Here is a 24,344-nt window from a genome sequence, read left to right as displayed (position 1 = left end):
AGAGTTTAGGTGACATCAGTTGGTATGGGTAAAAATGTCACTCAGATAATTCCACAAGCCAAAAGTACACAAAACACCTCCAAGGAATCCTTACATGGGACACTGAAGAAAAACACAATCTTTACAAGGATGCTAATCTCAAACTTTCACTGTGTGAAAAATGATAGCAGCATCAACCCTATTAGAGACATTCCTACATTGGAAGCCTGAAACATAGACAACTTGTTTACCAATCTATCTATGAAAAATAACATTGATACATGGAAGATCTGGATTCTCCTCCACGTGTGAGAAAATGATAAGCACAGTTTTCCAATGATTTAAAATTCGCTGATATTTACAACTGAGGTAATAACTATCACCAACTCTTACACAGATTTTTTTGAAATTGTTTATTCCATCCATAAAAAGGTGACAATTTGATATTTTAGATGTTCCATAGAGAATATTTGCATACTTATTACAAAGTAAATAATTGGGAACTGTCATGCAATATGACAAGCAAAGGGTCTCTAAAGGACTGCTTGAGCAGGAAGCAGAAACCACATGTTCTAACATATTAACAGTCATAAGCTTGTTTGTGAGGAAGTATATCTGAGCAGACTGATATTTCTTAATTGTCTGTTGGTCTTGAGCACAGAGAGTTTTGTATCTGAGTTCAAACAGAAGTTTCCTTCCCATGTTTTTGAGAAAGTAAATCATGGCAGGTGGTTCAGATTTTAACTACTGGCTCTTTGACATAACCCTGTTAATAATGGCTCTGGAAACAATGTTTCAATTAGAATATGTGTCTCCAAAAATCAATGCTATAATAATAGAATATTCTAATCCCGTGGTCCTTGACTTGTCAGGATAGATGTCCATGTATTTCTTCATTTCTGGAAGTCTCATATTTCAGTCCTTATTTCTTTATTCCTGATCTTTGGGCTATAGGTAACTATGGTTGAAACATTTCTTAGCAAAGGAAAGGCCTCTGTCAACTGCAGAGTCTAAGGGATTCCAAACAAATACATACTGTACCACATTGTTTGTGATATTATGTGAGACTTTCAGAGATTCTGTCCAGACATTATGCATCATCTTTGGTTTATCTCAAATTTCTTAATGATCAGATAGAATTTTGCAAAGATATCACCAAATCAAATGTCACTCTTGCTAACTGAATTAGGGCACCACAGTGGGAGACAACTTACTATACTGAATTTTTTGATTATGTGGTTAAGGCACTATGTTTAAGGATATGCTCTTGGGTTAGATTTCTTTTACTGTGACCTTCTGTAGGAGGATATCACAAAATACAGGCAAAAATCAAATGGTGTATGTTCAAATGTACCTGTACACAAAATTTTCAGTTCTCTTTAGGTCAAATGTGAATTCTGCACTGACACACTTAAAAATACTAATTAACAGTGTGAACATGCAAATTTGTTCAAAATGATGTTTTTAATTCTAATCACAAAAGATGGTTTTTCTTACACAAAATATTCAATCTTTTTGAGGCAGTAACCACTGACATCAGTTTTTAGACACTTGGCTATATGCACTTGATTCCTGGAACCATCTTGTTTTTGTCTTGGCTCGTGCTGAAGTCCCCTCATAGGGTATGATATACAGCTGGAGTAATGTGTAGACATTATATCATTCTATGTCTCATTCATTAGGCTTCACAGCAATTGCTTTGTGTAAATAGTCCAGGGTATATTCCAAAATATAGACGTTTATGAAGGTGGCAGATGTGGACAATAAATAGTTAAATCAATTTTTGTAGTGATAACTACGACAATGCTGAGGTCAACTGATTTCTAAAATGCTGTTTATATTTTAAAAATATTCCTAATAGAAGAACGAACGCTCAGCTGTCATTGGTGAGGTCCACAATAAAAAGAACAAAATATATTATCATCTTGACAGACATAGAAAGAAATAAACAAATGTAACTTTACAAAAACACACTATTTCAGGATCAGAGAGAGGAAAGCCTCTCTGCCTTTAGGTACTCAGAAGCAAAGTGAGAAATATCCAGGTTTTTTTATTTTTCTGCTCTGAGATTGAGTTCCTGGGTTTTGTTAGGTCTGAGCGCCCCCTGCTGGTCAGGAAGAACCCTTCAGGAAGGTTTGTGTGTGAATTCCTATCACTGTGTGACTGTCTCCTGCACATTAATATGTCGCTGTGTCCTTGGTGGTCACAGAGTTCAACTGCAGGAAGAACTGGTTCTTGGATGTTTCTCTAGTGATTGAAATGGGGCTCTTCATGGATGGACTGTATGTAGTTTGTAATTTGTGGGTTATGTACCCCATCCACTCCAGGTTCTTCCCTTGGGACCGTCTAATCCAAATCCAGTAGTAACCACTGGTTATGGAGAAACCAGTGACAGAGCAGGTGAGGAAGAGAGACTGTGAGGGCTTCACCAGGCCAGGTGAGGACTCCCGAAGCTGAACCTGTGACAAGATTTCTTCAAGCAAGAGAGTCAGCTCTGTCAAACACATTTCACAATGAAATCTGAACAACAGTCTGTTTGAATCTAAGAAAAACATACTAAAATACCCATTAAATTTATCATGTGATTTCAGTGGTGATGATGGAGATATTTCTGCCATCATGCTCTTATTTTATACTTTGTTCATGAGAGAATCTTCCCTATATTTGTAAATAACAGCAGAAACTCATGAAATGTTTAAGAACATTATTAGCCTACAGAACAAATATTTACAGAGACTTTCTGGGAACTAGAAGATTAAAGCCAGGCTAGCTCCTGAGAAGAGAGTTCAACTATGCTTTTATAATCTGTTGGGATGGATGGGTTCCCTATGTGTTGTTGGCCCCCTTGTGGTCATGAGCAGCCTCACAGTGAAGTTTATGTCTGGGTTCACACTGAATTTCCTTCACTGTGTATAGCACAATAATAAGTGGCAGTGTCCTCCGGTCGCACATTGATCATTTGCAGGTAGAGAGTGTTCTTGGCATTGTCTCTGGTGATGGTGAATCGATCCTTCACGGATGGTGCATAGTTTGTCTTACTGCCATCAGGTTTAATTTCTCCAATCCACTCCAAGGCCTTTTCAGGAGTCTGTCTGAACCAGTTCATCCAATAGTTACTAAAAGTGAAACCAGAGGCTGCACAGGAGAGTCTCAGTGACCCCCCAGGCTGCACCAGACCACCTCCAGACTCCACAAGCTTCACCTCACACTGGATACCTGAAAACACACAAAAAATCCTGATCAAGAATGCATCACACATGCTTATTGTCCCTCATATTCATCTCAAATCATACATTTATTCATCATCTATTATTTTCTAAAAATTACCCTTTAGTAGAACAACAAAGAATATCCATCTCAGACCCAAATCCATTTTGAGCACTGATTGAAGTCTTTAAAACCACAGCTGAGCTCCTCTTCCTGAGTTGCAAGGCCAGTGCTTGGCTGCTTTTCATGAGCTGGAAGAGGTTTATTTGCATATCTTCATGCTATATAGGAAGTTCTCTAGTGGGAACTTAGAGACTGCAGGTCCTGTGCTATGTGTAAATGTCGTGGAAGAGCCAGTTTATAATATTCATGTTAGGAAAATTTTAGGTTTTGAAAAACTGGCATTTAAGTTACATCATTTGTCCAGGTGTCAACTTCCTTATTACTACTTGCAATCAGAAGCCATATTTTGTTGTTCATTTAAACTCAGTTTCCCATGTCCTGGATCATAAGCATCAGTGACATTGCTTTGTAATGCTAATTTCAGTAAGAGTTAACTGTACTGTGTGTGCCTGATTATTTGAGGTCACAAACCTTCCTGAGACATCTCCAGCTATAAATATAGCTGCTTCATCAGATTGACTACTCCCATTCTGTTTTGATATGATGAGATATGCCTGAATTCCAATTTTCATCTAAGCCCCTGAAGAAATAGTGTTCTAATAGGTGTATACCTAAGAGTATGTAGATTTCTTGTGTTATTATCTAATGTAATACTTCTTTTCCTGCACATTTACCTATTTGTTCCCTAGAAACATGGAGAGACTGATGAGCTGTGCTTTCATATACATCTCAACATTTGACTTCTACATGTACTCCATGTGTGACCTCAAAGGACTCACAGAAGTATTTCCATACTTCAAACACTCCTCCCTTTGACTTTGCTTTCTACACAGTTTAATACTCTGTTTGGAAAGTAGTTAGCCCTTCTTTTACTTGGAGTCTTTAAGTTAGGTTTTTCTTTCATAGTGGTTATAGAATTTACATACAGGATGCATGCCATTTTAGCTTCTTAGTCACCAGATTTAATTTTGATGTATGATACCAGATTGACTTGTGTCCAGCCTTCACTGTTTGAATAGTACCTGAAATGCTGACAGAACAGACAATAGTAAATTATTTTTTTAATGTTTAGAAATGTTTCTTTTATTATTTATTAATAATTTCCACCTCCTCTCCTCCTCCTATTTTCCTTTCTCTCCTCCTAATCACCCTCCCCCTCCCTCCCCAGTCCTAAAAGAAGCCAGAGTGCCCTGACCTGTGTTAAGTCTAAGGTCCTCCCCCCTCCATCAAGGTCTAGGAAGGTGTGCATCCAAACAGACTAGGCTCCCGAAAAGCCAGTATATGCAGTAGAATCAAAACCCAGTGCCATTATCATTGGCTTCTCAGTCAACCCTCATTGTCAACCACATTCAGTGTGTCTGGTCTGATCACATGCTCATTCAGTCCTAGTCCAGCTGGCCTTAGTGAGCTCCCATTAGATCAGTCACACCGTCTCAGTGGGTGGATGCACCCTTCGCCTTCCTGACTTCCTTGCTTGTGTTCTCCCTCCTTCTGTTCTTCATCTGGACCTTGGGAGCTCAGTCCAGTGCTCCAGTGTGGGTCTCTGTCTCTATCTCCATCCATCTCCGACTGAAGATTCTATGGTGATATGAAAGATATTCATCAGTGTGGCTATAGGAGAAGGCTAGTTCAGGCATCCTCTCCTCTACTGCCCAAGGACCTAGCTGGGGACATCCATTTGGACACATGGGAATTCCTCTAGAGTCAAGTTTCATAGGGGAGCAGGGAAACTCATATCTTAGTTAAGGGAACCACCTAAGGGTTGGCAAGAGACTTGAACTTGGGGTGGCTACCAGATGCCCAGGGCAATGTCCCCAGTTAGTTCCTTGGGCACCTGAGGATAGGGAACCTGAAATGAACCTATCCTACAGCCATACTGATGAATATCTTGCATATCACCATAGAACCTTCATCTAGCGATGGATGCAGATAGAGACAGAGACCCACACTGGAGCACCGGACTGAGCTCCCAAGGTCCTAATGAGGAGCAGAAGGAGGGAGAACATGTACAACGAAGTCAGGACCACGAGGGGTGCACCCACCCACTGAGGCAGTCGGACTGATCTATTGGGAGCTCACCAAGGCCAGCTGGACTGTGACTGAAGAAGCATGGGATAATGTACACCAGTTTCTAACATTGTAGATGAGCAAGTTGAGCTTTGGAATGTCATCAGAAAACATTTTAGTGAGTTTTTCAATATGAGCAAAACAGACTAAACTACAAGTCATAGATTTCTCCAAAGAAGAGAAACTGATGAATAAAAATGTTATTTGTAAGCCTTCACATAGAAAGATCGGGCACTTAGTTACCCTGTAGAAACTGTGAGCCTGGAAGAAGCAAGGTCTATCAAAGTCAAACTCAAATGGAAAGGTGAAGAATATTCCATCCATATAAGGCAGGACTGATTACTATGAGACATGAGACCTATGTCACCTCTGATGACAACCAGAAAACTCAACATTGTTCAACATGCAATTCACACACAAATAAAGGAGAGATGTGGTGTTGCAGAGGTAATATTGGAGTTAAAAATTCCTACAATTTAAACCTGAAATATAAATGAGAAAAGCAGGAGCACAGAAATATTTAAGCAAATAATACCGAATAAGGAATGAAATGTATGATAATTACCTGACTTCTAACTCAAGAACTTAAAAGGAACACAGGAAATCATAAAAGAATATAGACACACATACATACACAAAGCCAAGTGAACATAATATTGAAAATGTAACTACTGTAGAATAGAGTAACTTAACCACATCATATACTTTATACCATATAAAAGTGAATAAAATAAATGAGAAAGAAAGACACTTACTTTTGCGATTACACACTATGTTGTAAAGAGTGAGAATAGTTAAGTAGAATCAGAGGTCTAAAACATCAGCCAGTTGTGTATGTTTAGTATCATTTAAATTGATAAATAAGTAATTGATAATTAAATGAGATGAATTATAGCAATCAAAATTTGAGGTAAACAAGAGTAGTCTGAGAAATAGGAATCACAATTGAGGAATGCCTCTATCAGATGGAGCTTTAGTAATGTTTATGAACCATTTTCTCATTTAAAAGGTGTATTAAGTGGGCGAATCCCAATGTGGTTTTGGGCTGCATGAGAGAGCAGCTGTGTGGGGCATGGGAATCAGGCCAGAATGTAGCATTAGTCCTTGGTCTCTTCATCATTTCTGCTCTTCAGGTTACTGTCTTTAGTTCCCAAGTCATCTCTCTTCAGTGATGTATGATCTGTGATTGGGACATGTAAGCTAAATGAACCTAAGTTTCTTTGGGTTGTAATCTTTATCACAGAAATAGAAACCCAACTTGTACAAGTGTGATTTCAGTCAGAATACTAACTATATCCTTAATAAATGATGATGAGAATTAATCTGAAAATCCATTGAATTAGAAAAATACTTAATTGAGAAAAAGGAGTCCGGAACATCCATGGCACAGCCAGGGTTCTCACCATCCACCTGGCCTTCCTGAAACATCCACAGGCCCTTTAATGCCATGTGACTAAGGTAGGCAAAAGAAACCCATGGAATAGCCTACATTCACACTCGGGCCTGATTGATGCATTTACTTGCCCAGCAGCAACTCGTAGCACTTTTTCATGTGCTACTATGATGAGTAATACATTATAGTGAAATTGGAGAGAAAGCAAGACAGAATGGTTCCTTGCTCTGGTATGAGGTAGTTATTATGAAGTAAATCCTGTAAGCAATAGGCTGATATTGGTTTAATTCTTGCCACCCATGACCAGTGTAATACCTGAAACTGTGCTGTTCTCTACCACCGTATCTTGGCTTAGACAGGGTCTATATTGATATCCATGACCCATGTTTCTATGAAGGTCACATAGATGCCAGGATTGTGGGATGCCACCCATGGCCAGTTTTGTGTCCAAGGGCTATGCTAAACCAAGGGTCATGTGATTTGAGTGGCCTGTATTACCACCAGGGTGGCATGATAACATCTATGCGTGGAATTTTATGGGGGAAATGTCTGGATTCATGGACCTGCAGCTGCTAGGATCCATGGTTTCAATTACCAATGAAGGCTGACTAGGATCTGGTAAAATCACCTGAGTTCATGTTAGTCTCTAAGTGCTACACTTTTGCTAGGGCCATGCTGAATTGTATGGCCTGTGCTGCCTCACAGGGCCATGGTAAAATCCAAGCTTGGCTGAAGTATAAGGCCATTTTCAGGAATATGGTCCTACCACAACCAGAGTCTTGGTTGATATCCATGTTTCCCAGTACCAAAAAAAAAAAAAAAAAAAAAAAAAAAAAAAAAAAAAATTGGCATGCAATTACAGGGTTCTTGGCCCTTACCTGCAGTCTGTTTGGGATCTGAGGGTCACATTGTTAAAGTGACGTCCATACCCAGGCCATGTTGGTGCTCAAGAGCCTTGCTATCACCAGGGTCATGCCTATCTGCATGCCCTGTGCTGCCATATAAAGCCATATTTGTAGACTGCCTTGGCGGGTCACTCTGTCTAGGGTCTGTAACCCGCCTGGCTGGTCAGTAATTCCAGGGTCCCAGAGAGGCGCTACCTGAAAAGACATGGGCAGGAGACAGAAAGGAGGCCAAGCAGGGTTCTTGTCAAAGCCTCCATTTATTAGAGTCATGGTTGTAGCTTATATAGCCCCTGGATGAGGAGCTTGGGTGGCTGGGGCATGGGATTTTGCCACATGGTCCATGCCGGTCACGAGGTCATTGGACACGAGGATACTATCCACCAGGTCACGATTCCTTGTTCAGGAAGTCACGAGTTGACACACCTAGTTTTCTAGATAGTTTGGAATGTGAGGCGGGTTCCGCTAACAGATAGCTCTCTATCAACAGTTAATTTGGGTGTGGGATAGGCTTTGTCAATAAAACAATTCTCAATACAATTGGGAAGTGGAACCCTCTGCAAACTTCTCAGGGCAATGATCCCTATAATAATTTTTTTTTTTTTTTGGTGGGGGAATGGCTCCTGACACATATTGACTTCCAAACCTGAACTGCTGCTGGGGACCATTTCTGAGTCAATGGTCTTACCACATTTGGTTTGTGATATCCATGGTCTGTGGTGCCACCAAAGGCCACACAGACAATAAGATTAAATTCCTGTGACTATGGTCGTGTCTGAGGGCTGTGCTACCATTGGGGCCATGATGTCTTCTGGGCAAGGGCTACTACCTTTGGAAATTTCTAGATCTGTGACCCAACAATATCCAGGGTTTGGAGAAATTTCTATGACTACTTTTACCACAGTGAGTCATATCAACCAAGAACATTAAAATAGAGGGTTGTGCCGAGCCAGTCCTCTCCCTCACTGACCCATATCTAGTTATCTCTGTCCATCACTGAACACTGTAGTAGAACATCTGGCACTGCACTCCATGAGAGAATTGACTCCTGTGCCAAGAGATGCTGGTTACAAGTGCCCACAGGGATATAGAGGAGTGACAACTTAGTGTTTTAAAAGCTAACCCTCTAGGTATATAATTCCAGACTGGGATGGTCCACTTGACAAAGCTATAAGATTAGTTACTCTAAAGACAGGTTGTTTCTTTCTATAACTGTATACGGTTGCACTACTATACTTTCCTAATATGAACAACTGTAGGGTTCTTTCCACAATTCTTTAGTAGTCTGGTTTACACTTACTAGTCACATTTATTTCTGTGAATTGACAGAAAGATGATTTCTGCTTAAATGAATAGAAATATTACTAAGGTATTTTACATTACTCAGACTGGCATAGTATTCTCAGTCACAAAGCCAGGATTTTATAAAGACAGCTGATTTTAGACTCCAGAACAAATTCAAAGAAGACTGGTTGCCATTAGAGACAGATGTCTGGTTGCCCCTAGAGACATATACATGAAATCCTTTTTCCAAGTGCTTTGCTGATACAAGGGAAGGCATGAGAAAACTTCAGTGATAGTTTCTCACTTGAAAAAAAAAACCTTGCTTATCCATTCTTCAGTCAAGGGGCATTTATGTTGTTTCCAGGTTCTGACTATGAAAAAAATTTTGCTATGAACCTAGTTTAGCACATGTCCCTGTGGCATGATTGAGCATCCTATGGATATATACCCAAACGTTGTATTATTGGGTTTTGAGGAAGATCATTTCCTAATTTTCTGAGAAATCACAACAAAGAAATCCATCCAAAGAAACTGTACCTGCTTGCTTTCCCACCAGCAATGCAGAAGTGTTCCCTTTCCCACACAACCTGTCTAGCATAAATTTTCATCAGTGTTTTTGATCTTGGCTATTCTTATAGGTGTAAGATAGAATCTTAGAGTTGTTTTGATTTGCATTTCTCTGATAATTAAGGATGTTTAACATTTCCTTAAGTGTCTTTCAGCCATTTTGGATTCCTTGTTGAGAGTTCTCTGTTTAGGTCTCTACTCCATTTTTTATTGATTTGTTCTTTTGATGACAAATTTCTTGATTCTTTGTGTATTTTGGAGATCAGATTTGCCTGATGTGGGATTAATGAAGATCTTTTCCCATTCTGTAGGCTGCTGTTTTGTCTTGTTGACCATATCCTTTTTTTATGGAAGCTTTTCAGTTTCAGGAAGTCCCACTTATTGTTTCTCTCAGTGTTTGTACCACTGAGGTTATCTTTAGGAAGTGGTCTCCTGTTGAAAATGTGATACATTTACATAATGGAGTATGACACAGCAGAAAAAAATAACATCTTGAATTTTGCAGGAAAATTGATGGAGTTAGAAAATATTATTTTGAGTGAGGTAACCCAGATACAGAAAGATAAGTATCACATATACTCATTCATAGGTAGTTTTTAAACATAAAACAAAGAAAACCAGTCTACAAACCACAATCCCAGAGAACTTAGACAACAATGAGGACACTAAGACTGACTTACATAGATCTAATCTAGATGGGAAGTAGAAAAAGACAAGATCTTCTGAGTAAATTGAGAGCTTGGGGACCTTGGAGGAGATTTGAAGAGGGGAGGGGAGAGGTAGGGACAGGAACAGAGAAAAATGTAGAGCTCAATAAAAATCAATTAAGAAAAAAAATTCAGTTCAACTTTCTCACTTGAGGTTACAGAAGCTTGTGTGATGTTTAAAAGCAATGGCTGCTTCAAAATGTTGCCTAAGGGTCCTGCTTGCTTTACCTTTTTAAATAATGGAACTTATTTGATATTTAATTCAGTGACACTTTGTGCTTTTATGATCCTTTATTTGAAACATCTTTCTTGCTTTTAACATCACTGGACATTCTAATAAAATGTGTTTTTTGAAAAGTAAACCTTGCAAATAAAATTAAAACACAACTAATAATGCAATAACTGAGACTTTCTGCATATACTTTCTACCCAAAGTTCAGCTTTGTCTGGTAACGAGTTACATGCTTGGTGAGGCAGTCAGTGTGATATCTCCAACCTAAAAGGAACTATGTAACTTATATTGTGTTGTAAGAATATGTTGGGCCCTAAAAATGTAACATATATTTTTCTAGAGTTTGGCTTTGAGGAGGAAGAACTGAGATAAAAAAAATTGTGCAGAATTGTAAGAGGAGACTGTGTAGGCCTAACTGGGAAGCTGTGAAAATCTACGTAGCAGTTGGAAACTAAAAGATTCTCAGAGAATCTTGTTATGATGAAGTAAAAGACAAGATTACCATCAGGAAATTGTGTGCTTTTTTTTTCCTTTTTCTTAACATCAGAAAGCATCTGTGTTTCCTTAGTTTTCCGTTCAGATAGAAAATGTCCAACACTCAGATTGACAAGTATTTTTGCCTAAGTCCTTACTACTCTTTATGCACCTCAGCAGGTTATACTTGAGATAGACTTTAGCATAGTCCAATCAAAGGTTGAGGATCTGGTTCTGTGTGGTAGCTGAGCAGGTAGGTCCATCCCATTAAAATTGTCCCATCAGGAGAGGGGCAGAGCCAACTCTCCTAGGCCTATGCAATTGAGGTCATTTCACCCTTGGCTATGGTAAAGGTTTTGGCCATCTCTCCTGAATTTGGTTCTATCACAGACTGAAAGGCCAGCTCCCAAATCTGGTCCAAGCTAGCAAAAAGAAAAGCTCAGAATAGTTAGGACATTTTGTTCTTGAGTTATGGATAGAAGAATGGAGTTATGGAATTTGCCTCTGTGACTAAGGAAAGTCCCTGGGAAAGTAATGTGCCACAGGAATGCCTGATTGAATGCCTTGAGATGTGGTGGCATAAAGCAATATATGCTGTTTTTAAATTTCCATCATTTACACTAGCCACTTCCAGTCAACTGATTCCTTGCTCTACCTCTTGACCTATGTCTGACTTTATTTAATACTGTTTATAATATTCAAACACAAAGTTCTTTGATTAAAGGAGTGTGATAGTGCTGAGCCACATCACAACTAGAAAATGGTTTTTCCTGTATAAAACAAAATTTCAGGTTCACAATGTGATTGGACATACTACAACATGTGAAGCTGAAGGCTGGATTGCACTGAAGACTCCAAATATTGAAGATGACAAAGCTCTGGGTTACATGCCAAGGAAAGATGTGAAACATCCAAGAGAAGGAAATATGCTAAAGTCAACAAACCTAAAAGGAATTGTAGAGCATTGAAGAGCATTTTGACATTAGACATGGAGATGCAGAATTTGGAGTTTGCCTAGCTAGTTTTCAATCATACTTTGGTACACTATTTGCTCATTATGCTACTTTCCCTATGTTTAATAATGGTAATATATAACCTGTGCCATTATAACCCCAGTATAATAGACACTGAGAACAACAATAAAGGAATGGGACCTGCCTAAACTGAGAAGCTTCTATAAAGCAAAAGATACCATATATAAGACAAAATAGAGCCTAATGAATGGGAAAAGATCTTCACCAACCCACATCATACAGAGGATTGATCTCCAAAATATATAAAGAAATCAAGAAATTAGACATCAAAATCATAAATAGTCCAATCAAAAAATGGGGTACAGAACTAAACAGAGAATTCTCAGCAGAAGAATCTCAAATGGCCAAAAGACACTTAAGGAAATTTTCAACATCCTTAGCCATCATGGAAATGCAAATCAGAACAACTCTGAAACACCATCTTACACTTGTCAGAATGGTCAAGATCAAAAACACCAAAGATAACTTACATGGAGGAGATGTGGAGTAAAGGGAACACCCATCCATTGCCAGTGGGAATGCAAACTTGTCAGACCATTCTGGAAATCAGTATGAGGATTTCTCAGAAAATTGAGAATCAACCTCCCTCAGAATCGAGCAATACCGCTTGGGCATATTAAAAGATGCTCAGTCATACTACAAAAACTTTATGTCAACTATGTTCATCACAGTATCACTCATAATACCCAGAACCTGGAAACAACCTAGATGACCCTCAAAAAAAATAGATAAAGAAAATGTGGCACATTTACACATTAGAGTACTACTAAGTGGTAACAAATATGGCATCTTGAATTTTGCATGCAAATGAATGAAATTAGAAAACACTATCCTGAGTGAGATAACCCAGACCTAAAATAATGATTATGGTATGAACTCAATCATAAGTGGATACTAGCTGTAAACAAATGATATTGAGCCTATATAGTTCATGATCCTAGAGAAGCTAAGCAATAGGTTGAATCATTAGAAAAACATACTTCGATCCTACTGGAAAACCAAATATACAAGATTGCTTGACAAAATATGTAGAGGTCTGGATTTTGGGTTTATATTTTGATTTACAAGAGATTACAGTCAAACATTTGCATTAATCATAGAAAAAAAACTTTGAACTTTTGACTTTAAAGTGTATTAAGTATTTGATAGAATATGGGAACTTTTGAAGTTGGGCTAAATCCATTTTGCATTATGATTTGTTATAAGCTTAAGAGCATCAGGAGTGGAATATGGTAGTTCAAATGTCACTGGTTCCCATAAACTCATAGGAAGTTATACTATTAGGAAGTGTAGTTCCATAAGTCTAGGTTTAGCTTTTTGAAGGAAATGTGTCATTGTGGAGGTGGGTGTAGTTGTCTCATATAAATGCAAGATATGCTCAATTTCTCAGGACAATCCCTTTTGCCTTCAGATGAAGACATAAGGAATCACATCCTGCCCCAAAAATATGTCTCCTTCCATGCTGTATTATTACAACATGATGACAATGAACTAAAAACTTCAGAAAATGTAAGCCACCCAATTAAATGATTTTCCTTTATAAAAGAATCTCCATCATCATGGTGTTTCCTCACAGCAAGAGAAAGCCTAGACAGACGTTATTTAATCTTATACAGATGTCACCCTATAGACTGATGGAAAGAAGGGCTGTTGAGGGCATGAATGGTATAGAACCCTCATGCATTATTGGTAAAAATTTATATCAGTGTTGTTCTTGATAGGGTCAAAATGGAAGATCTTAAAACCTGATGAAGAGAAGCACCATATAGTACTCTGTCTCTTATAGATATGTATAACAAATATGAGAAATGTTTTATCTATGGATATGTGAACACCATCCACACTCCAGTATTGTCCATAGTAGCATTACTTGGATGGCCCTATCACAAAACATTCATAAGTGAAAAATTCACAAGTATGAATTGGTTTTGGGAGGCAAGAAATAGAAGCATATGTTTAATTTTGTTCTTAGTGACAAGTTTTAACCAGGAAAATATAATGCACTTTAACTAGAAGAAACATTGAAAGATAATTACCCCTTGGTAGGATTTTGGTTAGTCAGAGAATGCATTCAAGAGCTCTGATGGGCAATAGGCTTTGTGCCTGAAATTAATAGGAATGCATTTTGACTGAAAATTATCATGTGAACAAATTTTAACTGTACTCATCACTTAGCTCTGCATTTTATGTAAGTAATGTTTATTTTGCTTCTGTGGGATACTTTTAATTTAAAATTCTATAAGTAACCAAATGAAAGCACCAACCCTAAAATATCAGGGTCACTTTTGGCTATGAAGTTACAATCTTTGTTATCATAACTAAAGATGGACAATGTTTCTGTTTCTCTTGACCAGGTGGATCTGAAGCAGAACCATCAGCAAGATCCAAAGAATTGAGCAGAGCTACACAAATTCCTGATATTTTGTAGGCATCATTCAATATCAATCAGAAAGTTACTCAAGAGAAAACATAAGTTGATAACATTAGTGGCTTTAGACAAGAATCACCCATAACAAATCACACATTTTTTATACGTACTTTGAGAGAGAATGTGGTATTCTTCCAGTAACTTTTCACAGAAAATGTTTATCATTTAAAATAGTGAGGTGATGGAATGAGAACAAGGGATTATTTTTTCTGCTGAAGAAGGGTTAGAGGCTTTATGAGAAAAGCAACTGGAGTGGAGACCTGCAGAAAGGCACCTCTGAGAGAGAGGTGTACCTAGAACAAGCCATTTGTGCAACAGGATTCAGTTACAAAAGGGCAACAATCTTGTAGAATGCTGACAATACTGAGAGAGAGAGAGAGAGAGAGAGAGAGAGAGAGAGAGAGAGAGAGAGAGAGTTGGCCACTGTTAATACTATTAGCTCACAGCACAGAAAGTTATCTTATACCTAAGATTCTTCAAAAATACACAGGGTAAAGGTTACTCTAAAAGAGACTGAACAAAGTAATATGATTCCTCAATTTCCAATTAGGATATGACTGTAATTCATGGCTCTGAATTAATCATGTTCACTTTCATTTATCAAGATTCCAATTTACAAAGTATTGCTGCAGAATCCTGGAAAATGGGCAGTTGAATATAACCAGTCTTTGTCTAGGACCTAAGAGAAAACAAAACCTTATGAACAACTGAGCTCATAGAGGTTAATTTTCATATGTCGAAAAGGGGATAGAAATTTCATTTCCTGGTTGGACAATAGTAAAGTGGATATATGAGGGTCATATTAAAAATATGTGCTGTTGATTGACATTTTTTTCACTTATATAAAGTCCTCAGGGACTGAATAAAGTTTTAGACTCTGCAAGTATTATTTGACCCTGGTCATCTTTCTCTTATCCTCTACCTTTCACCCTGTACTGTAACAATATCGAAAACAGTACTAATCATAAAATAGCATTGAGGGTCTCCCCTGAGTTTCTTGAGAAATTAGTTTGCCCAGTATCCCTGTGGTTCTTCACTCCTGATTCCAGTGAACATGAAAGATACATTTCTGTCATAAAATTTATGATTAGGTTATTTCATGCTCCTTGGTCCTATTATAAATTATCATTTTAAAGCAAAAAACACAAACAAACAAATAAGAACCCTTTCCCTACAATGACAATATTGGTCTTACAGACTTAAAAAATCTGAAAAGTATCTCATGGGAACCCCCAAGTAGAAACCTCAAATGTATTTGCACTTACTCATAGGTTACTATTGCTCTCTGTAAGTGTTAAACACTGAATGATGATCCTGAGAATGTATCAGGGAAGTTTGTTCAGGATTGACAATAAAGTCTCTACACTATATGTCTTAGAGGTATTCATTTTCTACCAATCTCCCGACTACCTGAGCATATGGGACATTCATGGCAGTTGTGGGTTAAATTTGAACATTTGGATGGTTGATATATCTGCCCACCCCTTCTTAATAAAAGATTGTTGCTTCATAATTTTAAAACTGTGAAATTTATCCCACTGTGAGAGCAAGTGTCTTTGTGGTGAATAAATAGGCACTGGATTGTGACATTTCTGTTTTTGTTTCTCTGGAATTCTTAAGAGACTGACATTGGTTCAAGATAAAATATATAGTAATTTGTCATTACTATATATTACTAAGTTAAGTTTCCTACTCATGAAAAGAATTTTTAAAAACTGAAAGCATAATATGGTGGTGAATGCACTTATTACCATGACTTAGGGGACAGAGACTGGCCAGTCTCTGAGTTTGAGGCCAGCCTTACTTACAGGTCCAGTTTCATGACAGACAACTTTAGGCAAGTGAAGGAAACTATGGAAAACAGAAAGTTGGTGAAGATGCAAATGAATGAGGGTGCTATGTTCTAGCCCCAGTAAGCAACAGAACTTGACAGTTTAGGTCATGTGGTTCTTGGGTTAAAGATAGAAAAATTGAGTTGTGTAATTTTTCTCTGAAATGAAAGAAAGCTTTCATGGCCAGGTGCTATGAGGGGTGTCCCTAAATGGAGGCCTAGAGATGCAATTGTGTGAAGCTGTAAAGTTAATGCCTGGATTGCCTTGGAAACTCCAAGATGTTGGAGATGACAAAACTGTGAAATACCTGCTAAGAAAAGTTGACAACAGAGAGCAGAACCAGCCTAAGAGAAGGAAATGTGTTGCAGTTAACAAAGCTCAATTGAGTTGGTGATCTGAGAGTACTTTGACATCACACATGGAGATACAAAATTTATAGTTTACCCAGCTGGTTTCCAGTCATGTGGCGGCCCAATAGTTCTAGATTATGCTCTTTTACCTGTGTCACAAGCAGATAGAGAATAAATATATGAATGTTTACTTGTGTTCACCCCTTCTCTGCCTGGATTCATGATGGGGTAACTCTGTTAACCAATCCCAGCTAATTGGGGCATGGTGACCTGGACTCCAGGAAGAAAAACAGAGAGATCCAGGTGCATGCTCTCTCTGCACAGTGCCCGCTAGACCAATGGTAAGTGGGACCTCCCACTCTTATAGTGTGAGTTTCTCCTCTTTAACCATTAAAGTATAACTTTTTTTTTTCTTGAGCAAGCCTTGTTATTTATCATACCAACCTAATTCCCAACACTTGGTGCTCGGTACGTGGGGCCTTTTAGAGCCTCTCACAGTGCTGGCCAGCTGCATCCACGCAGCATTCACTTGGGCAAAGATAGCCATGTCTCTGTGCACTCCCTGGTCCGCCCCCACGCAACTACATGAGCCTCATAGCCGCTTCCCTGAAGACACCCAGTCTGATTCCCTTCATGCGCCCTCACTCTCAGATCCCCTCCCTCTGCTGCAGGCTGCTTCCCAGATCCGCTGCTGCCACCATGGGCAAAGGCCATTCCTGTGCACTTTCTCAGTGCACTTTTTTGGCCATGCACCCAGCCCAGCTCTGCAGCTGTCAGAGAATGAGACCTGTCTATTGTGGATAAGATATTCACAGAGCACACAGTCTCTGATTTTAACTTCTTGATTTGAGTATATTTTTCAGTATTTTGTTTACATTCAGCCATCTAAAACCAAGCATGTGAATTCAGGTACACCCCAACACCTACTAGCAGGCAATGGTTATTGCACCTAATCCAACTGATTGAACCACAGGTAAGATTTATTATTTTGAATTTAAAAAGAACAATATGTCAGACAATCTAACTACCCAGGGTTTCCATAGCCTTTTCACTTACACCATGTGTGAGGTCTTACAAGACGCATATGACATCCCTCCTACACGGCTATTTCTAGGATTCACCTTTTTTTCTTGTATTCTGTAGTTTTTTTTTTCATAAAAATATGGTTTGATAATAGGAAAATGATGCAGTCTTTACAGACTGAATTCAGGCTTCTTAGAAAAGAAATCTAAGGAAGGACACGACCATCTTAACTAACAATTTTCAGTCAGCTGGGATATTTTTACACACAACACAGACTGATGTCAAACTCTTCAAGAAAGAGATTGCAGTTCTCAAGGAGGATACTAGGACACTTTTTAATACAACTCAGTCAACTGAGCTATTTTTGGAAAAGGAACAGTCTAATGGTAATTCATTTAAGGAAAGATTCAGCACACTGGAGAAGGAAACAGCTGATTGGGCACACAATATTAATTCATTTAAGGAGAAACTCAGCACTCTGGAGAAGGAAATGGTTGATTTGGCACATAAAATCCAGTCCATGACAGTGGGTGCTGAAACATTATTTGAGAGAATTCACACTGTTGAATGTATTAAATGAACTCTACTGAAGGGGTATGACAGATTGACTGATGGAATGTCTTTCCAAGAAGGTAATATACGTACCATGAAGATTATGTCCAAGGATGAGATATTATCGCTAATGGACGGACTTCATACCTTAGAATCCTCAGTGAGGGCATTAAAGCAGAATACTTGACTGGAGATGCAGACCTTGCAGAAGGCAATGGTAAACAGATTTGAAAAGATTGACAATATTATCTACTTTGATGACCAGGAGCAAAATGTAAGAAATCAAAATTTAACTTGATCAGTGCATAAAACTCTCCGGGACAGCTTCCCCAGAGTTCTACCTGCCTTTCCAGTAATAACTTTAGAAAAAGTAGCCAAGTCCAAATATTCAAAGGTTATCAAGGAATATACATGGGAGCCCATATGTATGAGTGATTTAAAAGAAATTAAACAAGCAATTGTGACTTATGGACTACATTCATCCTTTGTTAGAGAGATGGTCAAAACCTGGGGTTTTAGTAACAAAGCCACACCTCATGATTGTGCTCAGTTAATCTCAGCTGTCCTAGAAAGTGGGCCACAATTGCACTGGAGATGCAAAGGATGGAAAGGATAAGGAAGGAAGGTGATTTGAACAATGAGAAGGAAGAAGCCCCTGTGCTGGCTAGTATTCTGTCAAATAAACACAATCTAGAATCATATTAGATGAAATTTCAAGTGAGAAGATGTCTCCATAAGTTCTTTCTGTAGACAGCATTGTGACATATTTCATTGATAAATGTTATTTTGGGGGAACCATATCAATTGTGGTTAGTGAAACTCTTGGGCATATGGTTATGGTGATTGGAAAGACAATGGTCCCCAAAGAGAATGACATTATTAGGAGGTGCATCCTTGTTGGAGTAGGTGTAGTCTTGGAGGAACTGTGTCACTGTGGAAGTGAACTTTGAAGTCTCATATATTCTCAAGATACTCCCCAGTGTCTCAGACCACTTCCCATTGTCTGCAAGTCAAGATTATAGACACTTGGTTTCTTCTCTAGCACCACATCTGCCTGCATGCCACCATGCTACAGCATGATGTTAATGGACTAAGCATCTGAAAATATAAGCTTCACCAACTAAATGTTATACCTTTATAAGAGTTACTATGGTCATGGTGGCTCTTCATATCAATAGAAAGTCTAATTAAGACAGTTATTCTGGGATTTATGCAAAAACATCCTGAGCAAACCTCAGGAAACAATCCCACAAGTAGCACTTCTTTATGGCATCTGGTTGAGGTACCTCAGTTAGGAATTGTGTCTTAAGAGTTGTAAGTATATAGAAAAACTTTTTTTCTTTGTCTCACATTGAGTAATGGTATTTTATCATAACAACAGAAACCTAGATAACACTTCATCTTTCCCACAGCACCCACATTTAATAAGCAGGATTCAGGTTATGGTGTCTTATGTGGGTCCCAAGGTCTGTAATCCAGTCTTACCATCACTGATGTTTTTTATTTCTTTTTATCAGGGTTCTCAGTGTACTGGTCACAATTGTTCATACAAGTAGAAAGTGATTATGTCCTTGTTTTATAGAGTAGCCTCAGGGGAACCAGAAGCTTCTGACTGAAACTTTGTTTTGGATATTGACTTTCTTAGACTATTCTAAAGCTCAGTAAATAAGTTCATTAGACAATGGCAATAAGACTTTAAAGGGATGAACAGACCACCACTGGAATGTGCTAAAACTATCCAACTTTATAATGAACCAACAGCCTGGGGTAGAATGGCAAGAGACTCTTGGGATCATTTGCACAATGACCAAGCCAGATATCACAGTTTCATGGTAGTACTCTAATAAAAAATAATACTTAGTACAATAGAATAGACATACTTACAGACACACACACATACACACACTACAACTGAATCTGGGTTGCTGGAATGTATCTGCCCTCTCCATTTTTGTGTGTCCAGAACTTGGTTTTGTTCCAGATGGTCTCAAGTTTTTGTAACTTTATTTAAACTTAAATTTTATGAGTATATCTCAGAATTAATAAAAGCAGGTACCGAGACAAGAACTCAAAGTAGACATTACAATTCTTCAAGCCCAGGCAAACAATGTAGATGTTCTAAATAGTTCCCTGTTGACTTTATGGTAGATTACCCTTTTCTTAGTCTTGCTCTAGCCCTGCTTCCAACTGTACACAGTGGTTGGGTGATGTCAACATTGTTCCAAATATCAGCCTAGCCACATTCTCAGAGTTTGTAATTGAACTGAAGTAACTGACCCAGGGTCTTTTCAGTAAAAGAAGCAGGCACTTATTTGGGATTGTGAACTAATATGGCACCAAACTGCAGGAGAAGGTAGGATTTCAGCTCAGGTCCTCTTTAAGAGTGTCTAACAGTCTCTGTATTGTTCTGTGTCTCATCTGCATTGTGTGCTATAACACAGGAAGAATTGTTCTTTATTAATTTTTCAAGAGTCTGCAACTCTGAAAATTACACATAACATCTACAGTCAGGCTAAGGGGTCCAGGGAGCCAGTGGGGAGTGTTCCTGCCCCTAGGGCTTCTTGCAACCATCCCATCCTGCCCCCCCCAAGTCCACCTTTTTGTCTGTAAGGTCCTTAGAACCTAGAAAGAAATCCTGCTCCCATGCTGAGGGGATCTAGAGAGGTGAGTAAGTAGCCACATGGCCAGACAGTCCCAGGGGGCTGAATTCACGCCCCCTTTAATTCCCTAAGATTTTCTGGCCACCCAACAGGGTGAGTTCCCTGCTGCTGGCTTTCTTTACTCCATTCCACCCTGCCCCGCAAGCCTGCCTTTACATCTGCAAGGTTCTTGGATCCCCAACACAGCCTGCTTCAGGGCTGAGGGGTCCAGAGAGTAAGGGGGGAGTGTTGGTGCTGCTGGGGCTTCTTTCTATCATTCCACACTGACCCACAAGTTGGCCATTTTGTCTGCAAAGTTCTTAGAACCACTTAAAAAAAAACCCTGTTCAGGGGATTTGGAGAGGTGAGTAAGTGGCCACACTGCTGGACATTCCTAGGGAACTGAATCCAGGCCCCCTCCAATTCCCTAAGCTTTTCTGGCCATCCAGCACAGTGTGTTCCCTGCTTCTGGCTTGTTTTACCCCATTCCACCCTGCCCCCAGCACACCTTTTCATCTGTGAGGTTCTTGGATTCCCCAATACAGCCTGCATCAGGGCTGAGGGGTCCAGAGAGCCAGCAGGGAGTGTTCCTGCTGCTGCGGCTTCTTTCTACCATCTCACCCTGCCCACCAAGCCTGGCTTTTTGTCTATAAGGTCCTTCAAACCCGGCAAGAATCCCTGCTTCAGGGCAGAGGGTATCCGAGAACCTGCTCCAGTGCTGAGGGGACCTAAGTTAGGGCAGACCAAGAAAAACTCCCAAGTACACAGTCAGCCACAGCAAAGATTGGACTCTGTTGGTCTCATTTGAAGGGTTCAAAGATTTCCTCCAACATCCTGAAAAGCAACATGATAACACCAGAATCCAGAAAACACAAACAGGAAGACATGAACATCCGAAGAAGTAGAAGAAATCAATCTTAAATGTAACCTTATGAAAATGATGGAGACCCTCAAACAGGAAGTAAAAGAACTCACTTAAGAAATGGAAGAGAACACAAACAAAAAGTTAGAAGAAAGTAATATTTCCCCCAAAGGTACCCAAGAAAACCAAGAAAAAACAATCAAACAGGTAAAGTAAACAGTTCAAGACTTGAAGACCAAAATGGACGTAATAAAGAAAACACATACCCTTGGATAGCTGGATATGGAAATTCTGGGCAAACAAACAGGAACTACAGAAACAAGTATAACAGAATACAAGCGATAGAAAAAAAAATAATCTCAAGCGCTGAAGATACTACAGAGGAAATAGCCTCGGTAAGAAAAAAAAAAAAACCCTGCAAATTAAACAAATTCTTAACATAAAACATCCAGGAAATCTGGGACACCATGAAAAGACCAAACCTAAGAATAATAATGGTAGAAGAAGGAGAAGAAAATATATTCAACAAAATTGTAGAAGAAAACTTTCAACCCTGTCTCGAAAAACCAAAAAAAAAAAAACAAAAAAAACCCAAAAAACAAAAAACTTTCCCAACCTTCTACAAAGCTATAAGAAGCTTACAGAACACCAAATTGACTGGATCAAAAAAAATCCCCTCACCATATAATAATCAAAATACAAAACATACAGAATGAAGAAAGGATACTAAGAACAACAAAGGAAAAAGGTCAAGTAACATATAAAGGTAAACCTATCAGAATTATACCTGACTTCTATATGGAAACCAAGAAAGACTGAAGGTCTTGTGTAGATGTGACACAGACACTAAGAGACCATGGATGCAAGCCCAGACTACAATACCCAGCAAAGCTTTCTTTCACCATTAATGAATGGAGAAAACAAGATGCTCCATGACAAAAATGCACCTCAATCTCGAAGAAAGATACTACCTCAGAGTAAAGGGTTGGGAAAAGATTTTCCAATAAAAGAGACCTAAGAAACAAGTTGATGTGGCTATCCTAGTATCTAACAAAATTGATTTCAAACTAAAATCAATCAGAAGAGATGGAGAAGGACACTTTATACTCATAAGAGAGACAAGAATTTGTTGGATATGCTGTTTTGTTTGATTAATTTGTCTATTTCTTTTATAGTATCTTCAGCATCTGATATTCTTTCTTCTATCTCTTGTATTCTGTTGGTTATACTTGTCTCTGTAATTCCTGTTCGTTTATCCAGATTTTTCCATATCCAGTGATCCTTCAGTTTGTGTTTTATTACCTCCATTTTGGTATTCAAGTCTTGAACTGTTTCCTTTTCCTGTTTGATTGATTTTTCTTGATTTTCATGGGTATCTTTGAGGGATTTATTAATTCCTTCTAACTTTTGTTCGTCTTCCATTTCTTTAAGGGAGTTTCTCACTTCGTGTTTAAGGGTCTCTATCATTTTCACATAAGATTACGTTTAAAGTCGATTTCTTCTACTTCTTCTAGTTTAGGATGTTCAAGTCTTCCTGTTGTGTGTTCGCTTGTTCCTCATGTTATCATGTTGCTTTCCAGGATGTTGGAGAATTCCTGCATTGGTGCCTATCCATCTCTTTCTCTCCGGATCCCTTCAGCAAGGGAGCAGGGTTTCTTTCTGCGTTCCAAGGACCTCGCAGACAAAAATGTGAGCTTCCTGGATCCCCTCAGCACAGGGCAGGGTGTTTTACTGGCTTCCAGTGGCACAATCAGTTAGTGTGCAGTTCTTACACAATAAATTCTTACTTAGTCCCTAGACCTTTAAAATGTATACATTTCTGAATATATACAAAACTATGTCATGCCACTAGCTTGTTGCTGGGGCTCTGTTCAAATGATATATACTTTTGGGTCTCTTTCATTTTAATTGATACATGAACAATAAAGATTATGTTTCAAATTATAATTTATTTTCTGACTCTAACTTTAAATAAGAAACACCAACTTACCTAGGCTTCAGCTGCCTTCTCAGTTTTCTTCCTAAGTAAAACTTAAACTACTGGCCTCACTTCCTATTGCTAATGTTAGGACTAAAAGCAATTTGAATTGCTACCAGATTCCAAAAAGTACATAAACTCACCAAACAGGTTTCAAAATAACTTTTTACTATTCTTCATTTAAAGGAATGAACTTCACAATAACAAATTCATTAATAAGTCACCTATGTCATAAGCATATATATACACATATATAAGTTCTGAGGATATAAACAGCTAAGTTGTACTATGTAGTTCAAGGAAAAGAAATGATACACTGTATAGAGTTCTAATTTAGGTCTAAATTTATGACAACATATATCAAGCTCAAAAATATGAAAGTTTAAATTTGGGTGAAGTTTTTATGAGATCTAAGATGTGTAAGTTTAATGTATGAGAATATATAAAGGCTTGGATAAAAAGAACGTTTTGTGAGAAAAGAAAATAAATTAGGATATGTAAAAGGCCAGTTATTAAGCTAGATAAAAGCAAGTTTTTAAAGTTTAAGGATGAGATGTTTAAATAATGATATAAAAATTCAAAAATTATCTGATATATATATATGAAGCATATTTCATATTTCTATCTCTTACTATTCTGCTGTTACATTGAGACTCCAAAGGTTCTTATTTTGGCAGTAATTAATAAAATTAACTACTATTCTGCCTCTGA

The 24,344-nt window shown here is 38.4% G+C and overlaps 1 gene segment (V, D, J or C); it reads right to left on the bottom strand.

Moving 5' to 3' along the window:
• Positions 1-2,866: 2,866 nt before the first annotated feature.
• LOC130882751 (immunoglobulin heavy variable 3-74-like) lies at positions 2,867-3,352 on the bottom strand. The segment is given in 2 exon segments: positions 2,867-3,195; positions 3,307-3,352. Coding segments are annotated over 2 exon segments (375 nt in total).
• Between the last annotated feature and the right edge of the window lie 20,992 nt (positions 3,353-24,344).

Source organism: Chionomys nivalis, chromosome 10, assembly GCF_950005125.1.
Source record: "Chionomys nivalis chromosome 10, mChiNiv1.1, whole genome shotgun sequence".
NCBI classification, from domain to species: domain Eukaryota; kingdom Metazoa; phylum Chordata; class Mammalia; order Rodentia; family Cricetidae; genus Chionomys; species Chionomys nivalis.
Note: the sequence above shows the minus strand (reverse complement) of the source record. Positions and strands in the feature narration are given on the sequence as shown.